Below are 23,496 nucleotides of genomic sequence, written 5' to 3'. Positions count from 1 at the left end.
TTGGACCATTGGCTCTAATGTGAACACCGCTGCTCTAGAACTTATCAAACAGTAATGGGAGATAGGAAAAAATCCCCCAAAACTATATTTTTGTTTATTTTTCTTCGACTGGTGCAGTGTGGAATATCAAGATCCTAAAATGTATTTTGGCATCGAAGCCCGCACTTAGTGCCCTAAAACAGGGATGTCAAACTCGCGGCCCGCGGGCCGCATGCGGCGCACCAAGCCCTCCAATGAAGCCCACGAACACTCAACAGACATTTACACAAATTTAATTCATAAATGAAAATTTTACAAAAATTACAAAAATGATTACAAAAAAAAAAAAAAAATTGATTTCAAAAATTAGTATTCAATAACAACTTCAAGACAAGTGGTACATTGTAAGGGCAATTGCATAATATTTCTCGTTTGTGAATAAAGATGTTGCATTGAAATGTGCTGTACAATTGTTTCATATTGCATTGCATGGGGACGACTTTTGTAAGTGTAATTTTTAGCGCTCTCGCATAATCATCAGGTAATGTTTGGCGGAATTAACCGGTCCAGGTGTACCTTCAAAAGTTGGATTAGGGTCGTTAGGATTGGGTAGAATATCAAACTTTTGAAGAAAGCTGACAAGAAACAAGAAAACTTCCATTCTTGCCAAGTTTTCACCCAAACAATTTCTCGGTCCGATTGAAAATGGAATTACCCTATCAGACTTGACAAAGTTTCCGTTTGCATCAAGGTGTCGTTCGGGTATGAATTCTTCAGGATTTGGCCAAAATTCCGGGTTGTTATGAACTGCCCAGAGGTTTCCCAAAACCTAAATAAAAAGATATTTCAAAATTGAGGCAAGTGTTCGTTTTCAGATGAAAAAATTCCAAATATACCTGAGTGTTTTTTGGAATTAAGTAGCCCATGAACTCAATGTCTTGATTGGTGCGTCTAGGTATTGTAAGGGGGACGGCCGTTCTGATGCGATAGCCCTCTTGTATGACTGCCTTCAAATATGGAAGATCCGAATCGTATTTGATTTGTCCGTCTCTCCCTAAACGCCACGTTAAGAAGAAATTTTTTTTGTTTTGTTATAATTGTTACACATAAACGAGAAAACTGAAAACAATACTGCAAGCGTACCAATCACTTGGTCGATTTCTTTGTGAACCTTTCTCTGCATCATTGGATTCTTTATCAGATAAAGTAAAACCCATCTTATGCTGGTCGTACTAGTTTCTGTACCTCCCGAAAGAAGATCCTTTATGTAGATGCGAAGTTGCTGTTTCTACAACAGCAAAAACTAAAAAGTTATTTTTTTTTTCAATTGTGGCTATAAGTGCTGGTAACGAAAAAATAAAAAGTTTGTACTGTATAAGTTTTTTGGGGCATTTGTCCCAAAAACGTCTCCATAAATCCGCTTGGATTTTTAGCATCCATTCCTTTTTCTTGTTGATCAATAAATGAGGCGAACATGTCTAAAAAAAAAGAACTAATTTAAATAAAAAGCGCATTTTTTGGTGTAGAATATAAAAAATAACCAAACACAATGACTACAAAGCCTGACAAACATCAAACCAAAATATATCTACACATCTTAATTTCTGTGAATTTTCGCCCGTTTACTAGTTAACATATAGCAAAATGTCTACCGTTAAAAGCTTTAGTTCGCGAAATCATGCCATTAAACAACTGGCGAAATGGCGGAAAAAGTCTGATCCAAGGTGCAACGACAAGCAAAATATAAAAAAATCCATCCGTCCGAAATCTAAAAAAAGTTGAAGGGATACTTGTTGTTTGTTGTCACACATAATTTCGGCTTAAATACAGAAATACTTACCCTTGTACCACATAGCGTACATACTCTCTTAAAGATTCATTTCCTTTATCCGTACATCTTCTGTTTATTGTTATGTCATTAATTACGTTTGAAATGCTTTCTGACAAGTCCGGCTGCAGAACATAACAAATGATGTAAACTGTGGCCATTAACATTTTGAAACTTTTGACAGAAAACCCATATTACAGACAGAAGGAGCCAATTTAGGAAATCACTTTGTGGCAAACGTATAAAAAAAATGTTTAACTGTGTCAAAGCGACTGCGTTCAAATTAAACTTTGTAATTACTGTTACTAAGTCGGTTACTTGTTAACCATGCGTGTACAAAGGTTACACACGACGACACAGCCTTGCTTTACCACTACTGGTATACTAGCAGTGGAACCACCGATTTCTTTGTCTAGTTCAAGGGTTCCCAAACTTTTTTGGTCTGTGGCCCATATGTCTATTTAATAGCGATTCGTGGCCCACCATGTGCTGTAAATTTGGGTACAAACAAAAAAAAACTCAAAAACAGGCGAAATGGTTTCTAGCAATTTATTTTTATTGAGATGCTCCTGATTTTAGCTACAAAATTCGGAATTCTTTGCAAATATTATGTTTTTCAAAACAAAGCGCATAATATCTACAGTATAACAAAGCAGTAGAATCTGTTCAAATGGCTCCGTGGCCCATTGAAAATGTCTTGTGGTGGCCTAGTACTGGGCCATGGCCCACAGTTTGGGAACCACTGGTCTAGTTCATACGTAAAATCTATTTTGGCAATGTTTGCCCTTTGTGAAATTTTACACAGTTTAAATATGTGTATATTGCTTTTATTTTGATTTGCTATACTTCAACGCTGACCTTCAAAAATCTATAGCCGAGCCAGTCTAGCCATTTGATGACCTTGTACCGCGTTTTTGGTGATAAATAGTTCATATTTTTTGCGCAATCAAAAACAACAAAACTTCTTAATTTTTAAAACACGGGTGAGAGATTTTGCGTAACAGTGAAACGACTTTTTTTACCTCAAGTACAAACGGTTTTCCATTTTTCGATCTTATTAAGTCGCATATTTGTTCTGCTTCATCCAAAATGCGACTTTCGAGGCTTCTACCTTGTAAGGCAGATCTGAAAATACAAATGTAAACAACGCAGGTTCCTATAAAGTTGTAATGTTAACGGATATAGGAAACTAACCCGGCCAAAGCGCGAGATCCGAATCGTCTTTGGATTTTCCAATCTTCGATATCATCAATAAAAAAAATCCCATGACCTTTTTCTGATGCAAACTCCGACAAAAAACTTCTGAACCTTCCGTTAAATTGGTGGCCTTGTTTAATAAATGCCTTAGAGGTGTAGAAACATACGCACGTAAGTGATGGAAACGCATTCTAAAGCGCATGAAATACCTGCTGCATGCTCTCCAAGCTATTCAGAACAACTGTGGGACTAGAGCCCAACCTAACGAACATAATTGGACCGTGCAGTTTTGACCACTTTGCAAAGGTTCTTTCTGAGAATTGACCTATTGAGGGCAAGCTTCCTACCAAAGGAAAACCTCGTGGTCCAGGTGGTAGCTTTCCATTCTTTTTGTTATGTTTTAAAATCTTGAACAACAGCAATCCTACTAATGCGGTTAACGCATACGTTAAGCACGACTGCCATGATAAATCTACCAGCATGTTGGTCCGCTAGTTGTATGTCTGACGCCTGAAGGCAAGACGATTATACAGCAAACCTAGGCAACACAAGTTTGCAATTTTAAACAGCGGCTATGTTATACATCAACTTTGAGGTTCGAAGCAGGTTGCAGCTACAAGCCTTGACATGTTGGTATCAGTAATTGCCAGATAACAAGATGTGGTGCGAGAACTCAACTTGTTTACGTCATGGTCGGTTGCGTTGCGCAAACAGAACATTGAAATCAAACACTTCTTTCCTGAATTACCAGATTACGCGTGACGACCGTTTTGCGTTTCAGTCCGATCGCCTTTGTAATTTTGGCAATAAAGTATAATGACATTGGGTTGAAATACATTAATGAAAAAGATGACTAAATACGTGCAAAGATGAAGCAGAATCCGGTAACCATACTATTTTCGCATCTCATTATTATTTCCAGCCAATTAGGCAACCAAAATCAATCTTACTTTTCAATATAACCACTATGCGATTGTAAGACATTTCTAACAAATTGACTCATTTTTGTTGTGTTTGTCCCCTTCCACAGTAACATGCCTCTATTGACCTTAATTCAAACAACACGAACCCCAGAATAATATGCCTTTCCTACACTTACGTGGTATCTACGCAACTGGGGCCTATTTGAATGGTCACACGCGAAAATCATTCAACTGTGTCAACGCGAATGCGTGCAAATTCTGGTTGGTTGGTAAAGGTTTGTTCAACTTTTGCTGTCGTTGTTGGATGAACGAATTCCATAAACCTTGCAATTACTGTTTTCTAAGTCGGTCACTTTAAACCTTGCCTTTACAGAGATTGCATACAAACGAATCAGAACAAATGAGTTTAACGACAAAACCTTGCTACACTACAACTGGTACGAGCAGTTGCACCACCGATCGCTCTCTTGAGTACAAAACGCATTGTGATGGTCATGGTTGGCTGCATCTGGTTGTCACGTGTAAAATGTACGTTATTTTTGCCACTTGGTGACAGAATTTTGCCCTTTGCGCAACGTTTCACATAATTTGAATTGACACCAATGTTTCCCCTTTAAAACTTGTGTTAAAACAAACCACATTTACTAGCAGGAACTTTGGTTTGAAGGCACAATGCCTAGTAGCAGCACCCCCTCAAATTTTGCAATGATCTCAAGGAAGTATTGAGTTGAGTTAAGTTTATTTCGCTTGGTGAAAGAAAACATAGCGACACAATAGCCCTAAAACAATCACCAAGCCGGAAATTGCTGCGCAGCGTTACAGCGCAAAAAAGGAAAGAGCACAATTGGTGAATGATACCAAAACGCGCCGCAGCCACACCGTATTATGAAGCGTTATGCGACTGAGGCTCACAAGAAAGTGAGGTCGGCGCAGTGTTGGTAAACATTACTGGACAGGGAACGTTGGTGGGACCAGTCGAGGGGGCCCTATTAACTAACCACCCGTATTAGGGAAAGAGGGTGGGGTGCGTCAGGAAAAGAAACCACCGAAAGAATCGCTGTCGGATAGTTTCGAGCGCCTGAAGGAAGAACACACATAACGATAATAATAATTTAAATACTAGACTTCGGGTTATTATTATTGGTTGTTAATTAGGGAATTTATTTGAAATAGAGTCATTCACATTAGATGACATTGAAGATAATAGTTTTTTGGGATAAATAAATAAATAAACAGACAATAGATAACAAAACAAATAAACCTATAAAAAATAAAAACACAAAACAAAAAGAACAAGACACAGCAGCATACAAGTCGATTTACAGCACGTGAAGTCACTGAGGGTTGTTCAACGTACGCTTCAACGATAACATATCCCTGTAACAAGGAACAGAAACGGTAGAAGGTGACCAGTTCCACAATATATGCAATATCTACCCAAGACTATTACATTAAAAGAACACATTGTGGGTGTTAAGTTTAAAGAGCTCTTCTGGCAAGAACTCTTTAAACTTGATACTATGCCTGGCAGCAATAGCTTATACATTGTGGGTGTGTAGATTACAAAGTGAAAAATAAACACAGCAAACTCGAAGGTGTTTTTTAGGTATTATAAATAGTACACTAAGTCATGCAGCGAAATTTACAATACACAAGGCAGGGCGACTTTAACATTAAGAGGCGATGTCAGTGTTAGGAAAAATCAACAAACGACAAATGTGCAATCTGTGGTGACAACTTTTGTAACAAAAATACATGGTTACTTTCCGCAATTGGCAAAAAAATCATGTGTTTTATCAAGTGTGCAGTAATGAGAGAGACCCTGTGGAATGGAGGAATGTCAGGAAACTGAAAAAAGCGCTTCCCGAAAAACTAAAAGGCCACATTCCAGTTTTTTGTTGCTATTACATCACGCACGCAAAAAGAAGTGATATATAATTGTAATAAACTGCCCTGCAGAATTTGTATTCCTAAGTTCTTCTGAAATACTATTCCACATAAGTGCCATAATATGCTATAAGGCAGGGGTCTCAAACTTAAACTGTTTTGGGGGCCAAAAACAAACTTTTAAGTAAGACGATGGCCGCACTATCGATATCGAACAAAAATACTGCTAGATTACAAAGTAAAATGTTCATTTATGCCATTAGCTACATTAAAGAGCAATACTGTAACAAATAACAAACAAATACACAGTGCAGCAAAGTGAAAGAGTTAACGGTACTTTATTTCTATGTGCAGAAACAATGACCTATACAATGACGCAACAATTGCAACTGCTGATTTAAAAAAAATGGGCCAGTTTAAATCATCTGTAAAAACGTTGCATACACCAGTAATAGAGAATGATTATGTCATGTTAATTCACTGGTCTGCTGACAGGGAATTCCGCCTAAGTAAAACACAGATCTTCTAAAATTTACTTCGCGGGCCGCACAAAAACCCTTGGAGGGCCGCATGCGGCCCGCGTGTTTGAGACCCCTGCTATAAGGTATTTAGAGTTGGCACGCGTGGTAATGCTTCGATTGTTAATTTTGAAGTAATCAGCAAATGCGGACAGAAGACGCAAAGAGCAAAATTACCTATATAAAACGGTATCTCCGAAAATGCTGACACTTAGGGCTATTAGGGGTTGGGATAAGGGGTCATTAAAAAAACAAATAAAACTGACTTAGATTCTTTTCCAACCTTATCCCTCACTGTTAGCAAAACTGGGTAACTAACACCCAAAATCATTGGGTACTTCTATGCCAAACAGGGTACATTCGTGAGGACACCCAATATATTTTTTGGGGTGATTGATACCCAAACCAACTTGAGTATCATACTTACTTACCCAATTTTCGTTTTCGGGTATGATGATTTTCCACCCAAACGCTATATTGGGTAGCTGTGGTTTGTACCTTATTTAATGTTATGGGTACATTCGTGGGGACTCCCAACTTTGTTGGGTAAAAATTACCCAAATAAAATTGGGTTCTATCCACCTTTCACTACACAAATATAGCTGTAGCGTCGCACCTTCAGTGCAGCGCCTGGACAAGCTACCAGTGCGAGCAACAGAATTTTATTTCGACCAAGATGAATGACGCGCGCAATAAACGCGGTTTTCTGCAAATATAACAACACTAGTAAAAAGTCAGAACGAGGAACAACGACAAACGCATTTACAGGAGAGAAACAAATAACGTACCAAACTTTGATCGGTCCAGGCATTAGACTTCCCAGTTGGAAATCACAGATTACGGTTTTCACACTGTAAATATCGTAAGGCGTAATGAGTAAAACATATAAAAACACACCAAGATACAGGCCACTACATTAAAACATACCGGCGTACAGCAATGCAACCAAGTCACTTCGTCGCACAGATCGATGCAGGCCGAATCTTGCCCACAGTAAATTAATCGGGTCACAATAATCCAATGCTCAGCGCAAAGTCCACAGGTCCAATTCACTTAGGTACAACTTTTGCACATTTGCAATAAACTTTATGTTTCAAATAGAATCAGAAATACGTTACTTAGCTATCATAGGGTTGCCATACGTCCGGATTTTCCCTGACATGTCAGGGAATTTAGTGTTTAAATCTGCGTCAGGGAGAAATGTTAAAATGTACTTAAAAGTCAGGAATTTAAGAACAAAAATTAAATATACTATGAAATCAATGTACCAACAAAGAAAGTTTCTAGTAAACTACAACCGCGTCTATGCCATGAAACGTAAAGGGGTAAACTGGCGGCGCGCAGGTTAACGCACACGGTTACTTTTTCGTTTTGCAGTGTGTGTGTGCGCGTAACAATACCTGTTTGTTACTAGTTGTCTAACAATACGCCTTAAATACGCAAATAAAAACCCGCGTCTCAAGAAACCACAGCATTCGATGCAACGTGGAAACGTGGGAAGTTTCATTTGCTTTAACTGTGTACCTCATATGCAAGGAACTATATGACAACAAAAAGTCGAATGTCGGGAGACAATAAAAACGTTTTTATACAGTGGCATTTTATTTCAAATTTGAAAAGGTCTTTGTGGCTTACAGTTTTTTTTCCTGAGTGAAATTGGTGCGAATGGCTTTTAGAGTGGTAAAGGTTGGCGACCACTGATATATATGCTTATTGTTTCATTGGTAGTAAGAGCAGTGAGCTTACCCTAAAAACTAAACAGAATCCTTCGCAGAAAGTTAATTGACAAGGATCAGGGTATCGTATAACGTTTTCTCATGTCTCCGTGCGTGTGACTTTCGAATTTTCGAAATTTATTTCAAAATAGAAGTGTTTGGATCGCAAAAAAGGTTAACGCTGCGGTTCTCAAACTGGGGTCCGTGAGGCAATTTTGCGGTGACCGCGAAAAGGGTAATTCTATGTTCTTATTTGGCGTCAGTTTGTGCAACTGAATAAGTTAAAGTGAAAGTGAGAATCGACCGTCTCCATTGCTAAACAATAGGCTTTATTGCATGACAACTAACAAAAATGCAATTGTTCGCGCACAATTGTAATGTTTTTTGTATTGTCTGTGATGTCAGATTTGAATCATTGTTATGCGCAATTTTGCATTACTAGTTTAAATCCTGCAACCAACTTTCGTTTTTCTGAAACATACATTCGAGCTTAAGGACCGCGAGCCCTCGAAATAATGGCAATTGGACCGTTTAGAAAAAAATAATGAAAACGTTTAAAAACCACTGGGTTAATGCAACTGAGGTAAATTTTGTCAGGGATTGTGTATCATAAAATATGGCAACCCTAAGCTATCACAACTCACTTTCATGCGTTCAGCACATCACAGACACTAATAACCATGCGGTCTCGCACAAGGTAATCGCACCACAATGGATTTTACGTCACAAAGTCATTGTTGCGACAATAGCAATACCAGGACGATCTCTCTGGCACCCGTACATAACAGTTTGCACCGCTAGAGGCAAGAAATCTTACAATTTTGAAAGCTAAAACAGCAATGTTCGGTGATTTTCTGAGGTCTGGTGGGAGCCGCTAAATAAGTAGTTGGGAGCCGCATGCGGCCCTAAAAGCCGGGTTTGAGAATCACTGGTTTAAATTCTTTTAATAGGAGAAAGCGGTTAAATGTTTGTTCATTACAGTCGAACCCGAATCGTAAAATTATATTTTTTATAAACCGGAACTACAGTTCAACCGCACATTTTGTTTGGCTCAAAACCTGAACCAAAGCAGTAGAAATACAAATTCATTTATTTCCAAAAATCGAAGAAAGGTGGGCGTGTCAAAAATAAAAAATGTCGCGCAATGAACAGTCAAAGTCAAACTTTAAAAATGTCAAATTCTCAATTTTAACTTTATGGGTCAAGGTGTAGTTTAAAAAACGCCACAAGGTCCTGGAAAATATTTAAACCTAATTTGTCTTTGGTGTAGTTTATTTTTTTTCTAAAAACAATTTGGGTGATCAGCTGCTTTAACTCAGTAGCTTTGGACTTGACCTGACCTGACCCGAACACAATCGATTCCGGTCGCATTTGAGGTTGCATCAGAAATGGCCTCTTCAAGCAGGGCTGACGGATTAAATCTATTTTCTGATACTAAATTGGAATCAATAAACACAGTGCAACGGCAACCTGCCCCAGAGATTTTAAAATGTACTGAACTACCAGACACCACAAACTTCAGGTGGAAGGTAAATAGTTCGATCCACCATGTCGTTTTTTTTTAGTGTTTTTGTTGTTTAAAGCTTCCAAAAAAGCTGTTGATAAGTTTTTATTAATTATGTAAAAATAGGCTTCTTATAATGACAAATTAAACAATATTGATGATTTTGTACAAAAGTATGATAAATTGTTTGAATTCACTTCATGCATTGTGCTTTCACAGGTGTCTGAAATAAGCAAGTTTTGGAGATTTTTGTATCTTGGTACAGAAACTGGAGCATTTCAAGCCTATGCAGAAAATGTCGATTTTCCGAATAATCCATGTGATTTGGCATTGGATCAACTGTTAAAAAATGGTTTGGGAATGTCTGTCATTGGTTCAATTTGTAAACTAGCAAATGAAGGTAAGAATAAAAATTTTGTCTATTGTTACACATTTGAAATATATAGCGAGAATTACTTACAGATGTTGCTCGATTTCAAAAAACCATAACATACGCGTTAGCTGTGTGTGCATGCAGTGATGGTGATGCAAAAAAGTCATCATTTGATTTAGTCAGTCAAATATGTACCTATCCAACAATGTTGTTACAGGTATAGGTGTGATTTCATAACAGTGTTGATTTTTGTAAAGATTTTTTTATCTTATGCTTTGCCAATTTAGTTTGCATTTTACTATCAAGCAATCAACCAATCGGTGAAAAATCACAAAGGCTGGACTAAGGGAATTAAAGCTGCTGTTGGGAAATGGTACAGTAATAAAAGGTCATATGATGTTGCTTTTGCTGTGAGCAGTTGTCCCTCATTTAACCATCTCAGTCATCGACGACTTATAAAGCTTAGTCATATAAAGCCGAGTGATTCACTTAGTAAGTAAAATGATTAGGTTGTCTATAATGTTGTTAATTGTGCTTATGATCTGTTTTGTATAAGGTCTTCAAATTCTATCAAAGTACATCACACAAGGCTTTTCTAAAGTTCGACAAGAGTATGGTGACCAAGCAAGCAAAAGTGATGACCCAGAAGTTAAACAGGTACATACATACGTAATAAAATATAAACAGGGTTTTGTAAAATTCTTATTGTGTGTCCAACTTTCCTTTCCTGAACATATTGTTTTCTTTTGCTTTTCACATGCCAGTTTGTTAACAAACGGGTGATGCAAGCTTTGCCACTGATAAAATTATTTTTTGATAAGCAGCTTATGGAACTTTTACATGCTGTGACACAAATCAAGCAAGCTAACAGTTCAAATGATTTGTCACTGCTTATAGCTAAACATGGATTGACATGGGGCCATTTGCCCCATTCCTTGCACAACAACACAGAGGTACTACATGTTAATACTGTCTATTATGTGTGTGACTTGTCTAATTTTGTTTTCTAATGAATAATATTCAAAGATGTGGAAAAGCACAATACCTGAAATACCCCTTGACATACTTATACAAAAGCTTCCATACCTTCAAGCTATGAAAGTTATTGATGATGGCAATAAATATTCAAAAATCGTTATTGACAGATTAACTACTCAGGTTTCATCATCACAAATGCATCCGTTTAGGTAATTTTTGTGCTGCTTGGGCTCTGGATTAGTTTTGGGATTTTTTAAATTCTTTTGTTGGTGGTAAAATACATTTTCTTCTCGTAATTTTAGATACCTCTAAAATTCTGGCCGCTTTGTTCTTGATAATCACTGTGTTATTAACTAGTGATGCACCGAACTCGCCTAAAAAGGTTCGGGCCGAAACCGAATATTCGGCCAAGAGGCCCGTTTCTATAGATGTTTTCAACTGAACTTTGTGTCGTTAATGCAAGTGAAGTGAAATATGACAAATCAAAATCACTTCCACAATGCGGAAGCTTTACTAAACTTGTAATATTTTGTAGACTTGTAAATGTGGCTTGTATTTTATAGATACAACAATTAGTTGCTTTATGATGTTTTGTATTGGTGAAATGTTAGTTTGGGCATTAATTCCATACAATAAAAAAGTTCGGTTTCGGCCGAATTTTCAAAAAAGTTCGGGCCGAAACCGAAACATCGGAAAACAGCGTATTCGGCCAAAATGTTTCGGCCAACCGAAACTTCGGTGCATCACTAATATTAACTGCCAGACACCAAATCTTTAAAAAAGAGACAAAATTAAAAATTAACAAAACAAAATGTTGTTTTTAAACTATTGTGAATGTTTATCAGTCAAAGTATGTGAATGTTTATCAGTCAAAGTTAAATAAATGTATCTGTTTAGAATATTATGGCACAAGCACATATATGCCGCTGGTTTCAATAGAAGAGGTGGCAAAAAGTGGATTGCCAATAAAGATATACTGGAAGCTTTGGACACAGCCTTTTACAAAGCGATCAAGGTAAAACTATTTTTTTATTTTAACTGCTGTTTATTGTAGTGTACAACTTTCCTCTTTTACAGAATGTCAAGCCAACGGGAAAACGTATCTGTGTAACAACTGATGCATCAAAGTCAATGAAAGGGAATTTAGTAAATAGCCATTGTATGGATTGTCTTACAGTAATTTCTGCTATGTGCCTGATTCTGGCCAAGACTGAATCCAATGTCAGTATTCAAGCATTCTCAAAGAAGTAGGTTTGCAAGTCTCTACAATTTGTCTGCTACCTACTCCACTTCCTTTACATCTATTTCTTTTGGACCTAAGCTCTAATTATGGGTCCCCCGTTCCTAATGTGCACACATGTTGTTTTGTATGTATTTTTTTGTATATCTATGGTTTGGTCTACTTGTTTGGGTCAAGATAAATGCTTTAAAATTTTACACACATGTTACTTATCCAAAGTTTGACCCCAGATGACACAGTGGTTCACCTACAAGCCCCTAAAATGGAATATAAATATATTCACACCACTTTCATATCTGATAAGATGAACATAAATTCATAACTGGGATCAGCCCTGAAGCGTCTATGCAGACCAGTGATCACGGTACACTCATATATAAATCACAGTACGCCAGGCCCATTGAAGGCGCTATACCGAATCAGCCGATCACCAAGCATTCACCACCATATGGCAAGGTGTAGGCTAGAAAAATCTAGCCTGCGGTGGGATTCGAACCCACGACAGGAGTCACTTTCATATCTTTACTAATCTGTGTGTGGGAACCCATTTACTTTGCTTAAAAAAAAAAAAATGTTATTTGGTCAAATGGTGTGTATACATAAAGTAGAAATTTGGATGTATATATATATGTATGTATGAAAGCCACCTTTAAAGTTTTTATGCATTTGAAAGCCACCTTTTATTTTTGCATCTCTGTGTAAACTAACAAAAACAATCCTTTTTTAGGCTTCAAGAAGTGAATGTAACTAAAGATGATACCATTGCAACTTTTAGACAGAAGATTGTAGAGGTAGGTTTAAAAGCACATGAAATAATACGTATTTTGAAGATTATTTTGTGAGTTTTAAAATCTTTTTGGACGCGTCCCAAATATTTTCAAAATAAACTTTTTTCCTGCGACCCATTGATATGCCCAATCAGTATTTTTGTCGCACTTTTTATCTGTAAAACGCAGACGCTTTTATATTCGTGAAAATTACTATGCCATTTTAAGCCTAAATGCATTTTTTTATTTGATGAACAATTTAAAACAGTTGGCGTAAACGTAATGTATTTTCAGGTTCCGTTAGGTGGCACTGACTGCGCACGACCTATGATCAGCGCCAAAACGAAGAAGCACAAATTTGACTGTTTTATTATATTTACTGACAAGGAAACTTGGCATGGAAAAACAATACCAACTGCAGCTCTTTGGCAATATCGACAGGTGAATTTCAAAAATATCCATGTACTCCAGTTTCATATCGCAATTGCTGGAATGATTTGTTTATTGTATCCAGTCTCTATTTAGTGTCTTAATTGGCACCAAGTACGTACTACTTGATTTTCTTTTCCACGCAGAAACTTGAATTACCTGCAAAACTGATAGTAGTTGCACTAACAGCTAAAAAGTTTCAAGTAGCTGATGCAAGCGACCGAGGAATGCTCGACATATGTGGCTTCAGCGAACACACACCACAGATAATAAGCGATTTTATTGCAGACAGATTTTAACTTTTATTTTTGCGAACCTATTGCACTTTGTGATACACTCCTATGCATGTCTAAGTGAATCGCACTGTATTATACTCGTTATCAATCCACGAAATTTAAACGTCAAGTCCTGTTTTGCTGACGCAAGTTGGCTACTGTTTGTGCTTTGCAACGCATTTCTTGCCCCATTTTCTACTGTTTCCTTGTTATTTGCTGGGAAGCGAATATGACACACTTGTAAATGTATCTGCGAGCTTCTTCAAATACACTTAATGTGTCCGACACAACTCTATTTTGTTGGTTACATTGTGCTTGGTCCAAATATCTCCGTGCGTCAAGACTAGACACAAATCTAGTCGAGGCAGCCGTGATTCTGCTTGTCATTTTAACATGTATACCACTGACCCTGCGTAGTTTAGAATTTAGATGGTAGAGCGCTCGCCTTACATAAGCTTTATCGTGGGTTACAATTCCCTAGCTTGCATGCCAATTAATTTTGCTTCGTAAGCTGGATGGCATCGTGTGATTTATGTGTAAGCTTAATATTGTCGTTATCGTTGATCGACTTTACCGGTTCCAAGGCTTTTCACATACTTATTTATGTTAATTTTACTTTTAACCCAGTTTTTCATTTCAAGTTTCTTTTTGCGACTTATTATACCGTTACCTTATTACAATTAGAAACCTTTACGATACACTTCGAAACTGTTTCAAATTTCGTATTTTGCCTGTGGCAGTTCAGTGCACTTTAAGACCTTAAAATAGAAAAAAGGCCTAGTCTGTAAGTATAAGATGTTAGCTTGATAGTCTATATAGGAATGTCTCGTCTTTGGCGAATGCTTTTTTTTACCGATTTTGCTTTTTGTAATCAATTGAACATAAACGTTTCATAAAATTGTACCACCCAGAGGTTTACCTTGGGTCATAAATGAACCACAGACGGGCGCAACTCATAGCATAGCTTTCGACCTAGACAGGAAACGACCTAAGGAAAAACAAGTTTCGACACATTCGATCTTTAGTTTAACATAAGTCTGTCGTGTTGTGATGAAATAAACACGATCAGCGGGCACAAAGATCCAATTGAAAAGCGCTTCGTGAGCAAATATTGCCTGCAGCTATACGAATTTGTTTTGCACCACCAGTGCTAAGTTTCCAAGGCGGCGAAAGGTTGAAAATATAAAATGAGGTGAGAAACTGCTTTATTTATTGTAGCCTATGTAATTTTTGTGGGTTTTCTACTGAAATGGTGTTTTGTTAGGTTTCATTTACTGTAGCCTAAATATTAGCCTTGTTGATTACTGCAGGGGATCACTTCAATACTGTCATGCAATAATCTTTTTGCAGTTCATTAATCGCCATTCTCATGCTGTTTGCTGTGGGTGCTGAAAGTGTTACAGAGATTACCGACTTGCATGGAAGAATTGAAAGTCCGAACTACCCAAGTCCTTATGAAGATAACCTCAACTTGACCTGGGTAATTAATGCCAGGCCAGGTTACCAGGTGGTTATTTATTTCACCTTCTTTGACATTGAAGACTCTTATGATGAGCAGAATGGCGGTGCTTGCGCCTACGATTATCTTGAGGTAATTTAATTGAAGCAAAAACATGAGATTTGACGAACATTTTTAAGTAAGAAAAACCAGCATGCTTACAAAAGCAGGCACTAACATAAACTATCACAAATGCAGCTACCGGACGTTGGAAAGGGATTGCGATTATGTGGCAATGCAGAACAAAACTTGTATCAATACCCAAGGATTTTGCAAAAGTTCCGATCCCAAAGTAACCAAATGGTAATAAATTTTGTAAGTGATTACTCGAACGAAGATCCACGACCAGTAGGATTCGTAGCCCATTTTTACCAAGATGGTGAGTTTATACAAAACTATTTGATAAATCAAATCGTGCCTAAACGATAGCGGACATTTGAAGACCTGGAGACTGTTTTTTTTTGTATTTCTAAGAATAAAGCTGTTTTAGCTTTTTGCAAAAGTGTGTTTTTAGTTGAATTGTACCTCTACGATTTGAAGGAAAACAAAAACATTAAAATATCTATTCAGTTCAACCAGAAAAAAATATCGAGTTACTGGAACTATTTTTGTCTACTATTTAATTTAGACAAGGATGAATGCGCAGAGATGAAACAAAGGGTTGCTAACACAGTGGAAGACTGGGATCAATTAGTGTACTGCGATCACTTTTGTATCAACACTCCTGGCTCGTATTACTGTTCTTGTCGCCATGGTTACAGCCTTCATGAAAACTTACATACGTGCAAAGGTACCGATATAACTTTCTTAATTCATACACACATGCTCATAAATAATAAAATTTGTAAACAAATTGCTGAAAGGAAACTGCAAGGACGTCCAGCTCCGTACAGACTCCGGCAGTATAACAACGCCAGACTTTCCCCACAAATATTCGAAGTTGACGGATTGTGACTGGAACATTGAGGTACAAAAAAGTTTGCTATTGTTATCAATAGAATTAAGGGCTTTTATGAGGCGATTTTTGTACAAAAACATTTCTTTCGTCCAGTAATTGTTGTTTAACCACAAAGAATCTTATGCAACATCGCCACAATGTTTAAAATATGTTTAAACATTTTTAAAATGTGTCAGTGCTTCTAATAACGCAATATTTTGTGTTATGTCCTTCCCACTTCAAATTTCATGGGTATTTATGCAGGTACGGGCTGGGTTAAGCCTTAATTTCATATTCAACAATACATTTGACGTTGAACATCATTTCAACTACAGCGACTGCCCTTACGATTGGGTTAAGGTAATTTATTTATGTTTAATTGTTTTATTGTTTATTTTATGCTAAGAGTTTTTGTAACGTTTCTACAGCTGACGTATGCAGAGACGGAAGAAAAGTTTTGCGGGCCCGAAGCGCCGCACGACGGGCAGCTAATAAGGACGAACACTCGTCGAGTGAGAGTTGGTTTTCACTCTGATAACTCGGTCGAAAAAACAGGATTTCATTTATCGTACAACACTTCTCGTAAGATCACATTGCTATTACGTCAACAAGATCAATATTATTTCAACAGAATGTTTGCAATGTGCAAGTCAAGCCCTTTAAATTTGGCAGTTGTCTATGAAACGGTGCTTGAGGTTTTATAGCGCTTGTACTGTAAAAACAAAATAGATGTCGTACTTTGAAAAAATACCTTTAGTAAAGCTTTGGGACACTGTCACAATGGGTATGTGAAAAATAATGCGCAAGCTGTATTTCGCGTAGCCTACAAAAAGGGTCATATATATGCACAGATTGTTTTTACAGCGTGAAAGTGTATATTCTACAGTGGTATGCATACAGGTGGTGAGCAAATTTGTTTTGATAGGTGTGAGATGCAACGAAAACCCTCAGGCGCCATCAAATGGAATTATATCAAGTTCTCAAAGTCGAGGATATTTTGAATTCGAAGACCAAGTTAATTTTGAATGCAACAAAGGATACGAACTGATTGGAGCGCAAACTATTGTCTGCCAAAACGACGGGACATGGAGTGACGAATTTCCAAAGTGTCAAAGTAAGGCTTGATCGGACATTATTCCAAGTCTATCGAATTTTTTTCAGCTATATTCTTAATACTCCCTAATCCTGTCATTTTGCACCAATATCGAGCGCTATGATGTAACGAATCAAAAAACCTTCCTGATTTAGGAAATGCGGCGGATTTGAATTATGACATTAATTGCGTATCACATCAAGTAACTTAGTTGTTTCCCAACCAAAAGTTACTTTCTTATTGAACCATTACTCATTTACAGATTTTTACAGATTGACAACCAGTGCTATACTAGGTTAATTCTTAAGGTAAAAGTAGTTTACTTTAAATATTGTTGTTTGCACTCAGTCAAATCGTGTGCGGATCCTGTCCATTTAATGAATGTGGCGCATTCGACTCTCAGTGGTGCAAGTTCTCCTTTCACATACCAAGACCGAGTTTCCGTTGTCTGCATTGAGTGGTAAGTTTCTGTCACATTAGCATTTAATTAAGATTTTATGACATACAATTTGGGCATTGATCGAGATATAGAGTACACTTTTGCCAAACCGATAGTTGCTTCGAAGCTAATTTGATTGTTTGCATTTTTTACTCCTTATACTTATTGTAACTTAATTGTTGACCGCATATTTCAATCAAACATAAACCACTTGGTATACTTGATACCTTGTCTTGCATAATCCAAACCAGCAGTTATATTCACCAAACCATATGCTAAGCTAGAAAATCCGACCCGATTTTCCTAACTCATCATTTTTTTGGCATCCGCAGGTACGAATTGTTTAGCGGCACGCAAAATTGGACTTGTAATGAAAACCAGGAATGGGTTTCAACTGCCCAATCAGCTAATGAAGTCCCAGTTTGCAAACCAAGTAAGCAATTGTATATTTAGTAATAATTCACGAGTCTTTTTTGTTTTAGTGTAAGTTACTAAGGCTTGGTTGTTTTAATTTGGCTTTATTGCATGCACCGTGACTAGGTTGGTGTAAATTATAACGTGGACTTTCGCAAAGATATTTTTCTGCTTTATAGGCACAAATTTCGGTTGCTAATTTAAATTTTGTCCACATTTTTATCCGTTACGTGAAAAACCTTAACGAAAAAATAGCATGAACATAATTTGTTGAACTTAAAAAAAAAAACATTTATTGACGCGTCATTCGGCAGCGAGTTCAAAATACAGGTGTTATTTTTGCGAGTGCGAGTGGGTTTCTTTGTACAAAATTTGCACACGAGAACAATAATTCGATTCAAACAATAAGCATCTTAACGCACAAATCTAGTCGACCATGTAATACAAAGTTGTGTACAGCTATTTTTATTTCCTCTTGTCAGCAAGTAAAGTCAGTAAACATACAAAAGTGTATCGAGTATTTGCTGCATAAAAGACAAACAACACTTTAAGGAAACTTTCATATCTGGAATTCCAAGACAATTTGGAGCGATGGTAAGACCACCGCTCACGCATGCAAACAGATTAAAAAATTGCAGCATGCCAATCTTAAATGCTCACCTTACACGAAACGGCATGCTCCAATAGTTTGATCAATTTGCGTGCGTGAGTTTTCTGTGTGTTTATGTGTGTTAACATGTCGATTTGTGGTCTTCAATATTGTTATGTTTTTTAAGTTTGTGGAATCAAAGGAAAAGTGCAAAGAGATTTTGCCGATTCTCAAGTCTTTGCTGGACGCCCTGCAAGGGTCGGAGAATGGCCTTGGATGGCTTACATCGACATAGGTACAGTGAAAGTAACACAGCATAGATTTTGACAAATTTAGTTTTCATTTCATGTAATATATCACATTTTTTGCATTATAGTTTTATCAACAAGCACGTTACAGTTTTGCTATCATGTATATCTTTGCTTTGGGTTTTATTAGGAACACTTCAATTTACCCTTTACAGCAGGGGTGGGCAACCTTTGTCACTGTGGGGTCAAATACAATTGCGATGATTAGATCGTGGGCCGCACCTTTATATAACACAATGTGATTTTACTTCGTTGCACATTAAAAATGCGAACTAATCTGCACAAAAATATAGAATAATTAGACTCGTTTGTCAGTACATTTGAAATCCAAGTGTCTCAGCGGGCCGCACAACCTTTAATCAAGGGCCGCAGGTTGCCAACCCCTGCTTTACAGGTTGTTTTTTATTTCATAAATTATTGTTTTTTCTGCTAACTTACATGTAATTTGCGTCATGTAGATGGTGGTGGTTTGAACAAAGATAGAGAATTTTGTGGAGGTTCTCTTGTCAACGAAAGATACGTCATCACGGCTGCACATTGTTTCGACGAGTTTACTGAACGCAATTCAAAAGTTTATCTTGGTGTTCATGATAGGCGGGAAACTGGAGACCCCCATATTCAAGTAACCTTATTTATTAATTGCCTTAGTGGCAAGCACAATTTGAAATTTTTTGCATTTGTTTTTTTCGGAATTAATTTGACAACATTTTAAGGTGCAAAATTACTTAAAAATGCCAATATTTTTTCCATGTTTGTCAGACGAAACTTTTAAATGCTGTTATACGTTGCACAGGTATTTAGCGTGGACAGTTTAGAAATTCACAGTAGGTTCGGCGAATATGATGATTCCGAGTTGAATACAGACTTCGACAACGACATCGCTGTGATAAGACTGAACCAATCCGCGGTTTTAAACAATTGGGTAACTATTTGCTTTTTGTTTAACCAACAGAACTATGTCATTTAATGCCCGAATTAAAACAATGTAAAACTTCAGATTTCAAAATTAGCCCGCGGCGCTTATTTTTTAACGTTTCTTACGAAATTTAAGCCAAATATTTCGTGTTGTAGGTTCGACCAATTTGCATTCCTCGTAACACACTTGAAAAGTCTTTGCCTCTAAAGTCGATGACTAACGATCCCAACTATGATCGGAGAGCTGCTATAATTGGTTGGGGCCTAACAGGTGAAAATCAACTTGTACCAAAAGGTGTTCCGATATAAATATTTTTTCTCTTAAAGGCGCCAGTGAAACCAGCACTGCAAGGGTTTTGCAAATTACGCGAGTTCCAATGGTTGCCACCAGCGTGTGCAAAAATGACTACGCTACAAATGGTTTGGGAATTACAAATAATATGCTTTGTGCTGGATTTCCGTAAGTGTGTTTACTACTTTGTTGTGATTAAAAAATATGTAAGTTCTTGATTTTTTTACGCAGTCTAGGTGGACGTGATACATGCAAAGGGGATTCTGGTGGGCCGCTTTCTTTTAAATGGCGGGCACGCAGCAAGTGGTATCTCAACGGCATCGTTTCTTTTTCGGATTCTCAAAAATGTGGTAACACTTACGGTGTTTACACGAGGGTGGAAAACTTTCTGAACTGGATTGATACCCACGTCCAGTGGTGAACAAGTTCACGGTTGAAGATGCTAAATTGTTGTTTTGCTAAGACGTTGTTATCTTGTGTTTTGTTGTTAAAAAATCATCAACTCCTGAATCTTTGTAAAAAAATAAAATAATTTGCACATTTCGTTGCCTTTTGTTTCCAAGTGAGCAATGACTGTTACCACTACTATCCACTTGTGGTCGAAAATTTGTCTTGGACAACTTTACTCTGACGGTTTGCGAAGTTTTTGACGTTTGTGGAGATAATTTCAGACGTTTTAATAACCGAATGGTTCCCAAACTGCGTTGCATGGACTAGCAGTGCACCACGAAGAATTTTGTAGTGGCTTATGTTTTTATAGTGATAAACAATAAAACGAGACGACATCTTTTTAGAAACTTTATAGCACGTAGTAAGCTATAAAGCAGTGGTTCTCAACTCATTTCACGCCATGGACCACTTGCCCAATAAAAATAATATCGTGGACCATTCCATTTTTAGCAAAATTAAAGTAAGCATACGCGACAAGTATTTTCCCCAAACATATCTCTTTGAAATCGATTTTTCTCAAAAGTGATAAAATTATTAACGACTAACATTTTGACCTTCATTTAATATATTATCACCAAATTCAGTAGACGCGCTGTGGACCAAAAAAGTCATTATTGACCACTAGCGGTCCACAGACCAGCAGTTGAGACTACTGCTATAAAGTGACTTTAATACATAAATGAGCCACGAATCACAAATCCCTGGAATAAAATGTCCGCAACTTATGTATATCCAAACAGCTGTGACGTGCTTAATGCTTGGTGAACTGTCACAGAAACAAAATAGAAACCGCAACAGTTCATAATATATCTTCAAGTAATTGTTGTTTTTTAGTATGCGGGGTGAAGAACCATGCCGATAATCCCTTATTTAGCGTACATATCAGTGGGGGACGGGAATCAGAGCCCAATGAATGGCCCTGGATGGCCTTTATCAATATCGGAAGAAAAGCCAACATACGTGCCACCTCATTTGCATGTGGCGGAAGCCTAATTGATTCCCAGTAAGTTTGTGCTGATTTTTCCTAAAGTCGATTAAGATAGGGCTAATTGACGTAAATAATTTGTAGGATGGCACGTACTTTGTAGAGATAACAATTAGTTTATTGATGTCGTATTAATTGCTCGGTTGCAAATTTCGAGCATTGGTTTTACAGGCATGTCCTTACCGCAGCCCATTGCGTGACGACCCGACGTAAACCACATGTAGAGCAGTCTGCAAACTTAACTTTCGTTTGGTTGGGAGCTCATGATCGCAAAAAAGATTACAGTGGGAACACAGTTGCAAGGTGTCTGCCCGACAAGATCAAGAGTATTTACTTGCTGGCCAATTTCGACTAAAAAAAAGACATAGCGCATGAATAATTCCGCACTTAGACAACTAAAATGACATAAAAAGCTTGTTGATAAAATTCCATATTAAACGCCTATTGACTTGTAAATTAGCTTCACGTGGCAATTGGAATAATAATATGTTTTTTTCTTACCCTGGCAATAAATTTTTCAAGACAAATTATTACTGGTATTGCTTCTCAAAGCTTTCCAAGACAAACATAAAACGGTCCTGTATATGTTCTTCATTAGATTTCATATACCTAAGTAAAGCAGTCTTGTTTGCATTGTAGATCATTTGGGGTGGAGTCCATCTATCGCCATCCAAAGTACAATAGCACAAGTTGGAATTACGATTTAGCCGTACTTAGACTGGACACTACAGTTATCATGGATAGATTTATCCGGCCAATCTGTTTGCCAACCAGTGGCACAACAGTGGTGCGTAATATCAAAAATACTTGAATATAAATATAATTAAACGTTTACTATTACTGCGTAAGTTTGGCAACAGTTGTTTCCTTATTAATACGATTATTGATAAGCTAAATGTTTTAATGCTTGCTGTTGCTTTAAAAAGACGAACTTCGAATCCGGCCGGGTTGCTGGTTGGGGAATTACCGAGAATCAATTTGGGGGTTCTGTTGTGCTAAAAGATACTGAGCTACCAGTTGTTACACGCGATGTGTGCTGGAGGAATTTTGAGGAAACAGCAAGAAATCACAACACGACAGTGCCTGGTTATTTGAAGCTCACCAATAACATGTTTTGTGCCGGCACCACGTAAGCTTTATGTTGCATATGGTTTTATAAAAGCTTATTTGTAACTTTTACATATCGCTTTTTTACACAATAACTTGTTCAAGTTGACCTAATCAGCATAAAAGCCTTTTTCGTGTTTATTTATATTCTATGCTAGAAGTAAACTAAAAACCTGTGGGTCGACAAACTAAATTACTCTTTTTCAGAATTGGGTCCCAAACAAGCACTTGTAGCGGTGATTCCGGTGGCCCTTTTATGGTACAAACACCCGACCAAAAGTTTAGAGTGTATGGGGTAGTATCGTGGGGGCTGGCGTTGGAAGAATGTGGAGAATCTCTATCCTATTCAGTGTTTACCGATCTTCACGACAGTTTATCCGATTGGGTTGGGACGCAGCTAGATTAAACGCCCCGCTTAACACAAGTTTACAGCTCTGACACAAGTTTATACGCTTTTAATTTGATACTCTTTACTAATTTTGTCTTTTCTTCTGGCAAAAAATGAAAATTCTGGAGGGAAAAGTAATTGTTTCGCAATCATATATCAGTGTAATTTTGTCGTAACTTGCAAATAAATAATTCATTGTCTTTTTGGCATCTGGGGCAATATCATCGATATGAAAAAGTGTCCTTGTGGCATTTTGTTTCTTTTACGTTTCTCCTCCGAGCCTTTTGCTTTAAATACAACGTAAATCGGAGATGTGCGGTTTGGCGACATCAAAAATTTGTCCAAGAAAAAAATTAAACAAGCTAGTAAAATTTAACAAAAGTGTTCTCGCAACAACACTTAATACTTCACATGTATGGGACGACTAAACATGAATCATAGAAAGTGCTATTGAGGAAAGGACTTGTG

General features: G+C 37.3%; 3 protein-coding genes and 1 long non-coding RNA gene across 9 annotated transcripts; 2 read left to right on the top strand and 2 right to left on the bottom strand.

The window, feature by feature from the left end:
* Positions 1-256: 256 nt before the first annotated feature.
* LOC145228934 (cytochrome P450 2F5-like) lies at positions 257-4,369 on the bottom strand. Its single transcript, XM_080094151.1, has 9 exons — positions 3,214-4,369; positions 3,002-3,150; positions 2,830-2,932; positions 1,820-1,932; positions 1,632-1,747; positions 1,351-1,457; positions 1,123-1,267; positions 876-1,033; positions 257-808 (listed from the first exon to the last, which is right to left on the bottom strand). The coding sequence occupies exons 1-9, from the start codon at positions 3,484-3,486 to the stop codon at positions 497-499; spliced, it is 1,476 nt and encodes a 491-aa protein (XP_079950277.1). The 5' UTR covers positions 3,487-4,369; the 3' UTR covers positions 257-496.
* A 2,609-nt stretch (positions 4,370-6,978) lies between these two features.
* Positions 6,979-7,410, bottom strand: LOC145230214 (uncharacterized). The gene is made up of 2 exons (XR_013860593.1): positions 7,260-7,410; positions 6,979-7,183 (listed from the first exon to the last, which is right to left on the bottom strand). It is a non-coding gene; the product is annotated as an uncharacterized LOC145230214 (long non-coding RNA).
* Positions 7,411-8,906: 1,496 nt separating this feature from the next.
* LOC145229170 (RNA-binding protein Ro60-like) lies at positions 8,907-14,321 on the top strand. Of its 2 annotated transcripts, XM_080094463.1 has the most exons (12): positions 8,907-9,576; positions 9,771-9,951; positions 10,014-10,141; positions 10,212-10,416; positions 10,481-10,581; positions 10,749-10,877; positions 10,951-11,111; positions 11,800-11,917; positions 11,980-12,149; positions 12,870-12,933; positions 13,204-13,350; positions 13,485-14,321. In XM_080094463.1, exons 1-12 carry the CDS (start codon positions 9,436-9,438, stop codon positions 13,635-13,637), a joined length of 1,698 nt encoding a protein of 565 aa, XP_079950589.1. In that variant the 5' UTR covers positions 8,907-9,435; the 3' UTR covers positions 13,638-14,321. The 2 variants fall into 2 exon arrangements, with proteins under 2 accessions (XP_079950589.1, XP_079950590.1); XM_080094464.1 differs by lacking the exon at positions 10,014-10,141 and having other exon boundaries at positions 10,231-10,416.
* A 69-nt stretch (positions 14,322-14,390) lies between these two features.
* On the top strand, positions 14,391-23,228 carry LOC145229168 (mannan-binding lectin serine protease 1-like). 5 transcript variants are annotated; one of them, XM_080094458.1, is made up of 17 exons: positions 14,391-14,805; positions 14,964-15,204; positions 15,310-15,490; positions 15,740-15,901; positions 15,975-16,078; positions 16,313-16,408; positions 16,477-16,630; positions 16,974-17,162; positions 17,490-17,601; positions 17,913-18,013; positions 18,547-18,588; positions 18,771-18,878; positions 19,350-19,513; positions 19,685-19,813; positions 19,963-20,077; positions 20,134-20,266; positions 20,330-20,641. In XM_080094458.1, exons 1-17 carry the CDS (start codon positions 14,801-14,803, stop codon positions 20,517-20,519), a joined length of 2,226 nt encoding a protein of 741 aa, XP_079950584.1. In that variant the 5' UTR covers positions 14,391-14,800; the 3' UTR covers positions 20,520-20,641. The 5 variants fall into 5 exon arrangements, with proteins under 5 accessions (XP_079950584.1, XP_079950588.1, XP_079950586.1 ...); XM_080094462.1 differs by having other exon boundaries at positions 20,335-20,402; XM_080094460.1 differs by lacking the exon at positions 18,547-18,588.
* Positions 23,229-23,496: the final 268 nt, after the last annotated feature.

The sequence above is a fragment of the Phallusia mammillata genome, chromosome 5 (genome assembly GCF_965637545.1).
Source record: "Phallusia mammillata chromosome 5, kaPhaMamm4.hap1.1, whole genome shotgun sequence".
Taxonomy (NCBI): Eukaryota; Metazoa; Chordata; class Ascidiacea; order Phlebobranchia; family Ascidiidae; genus Phallusia; species Phallusia mammillata.
This window is presented reverse-complemented; position numbering and strand designations above follow the sequence as displayed.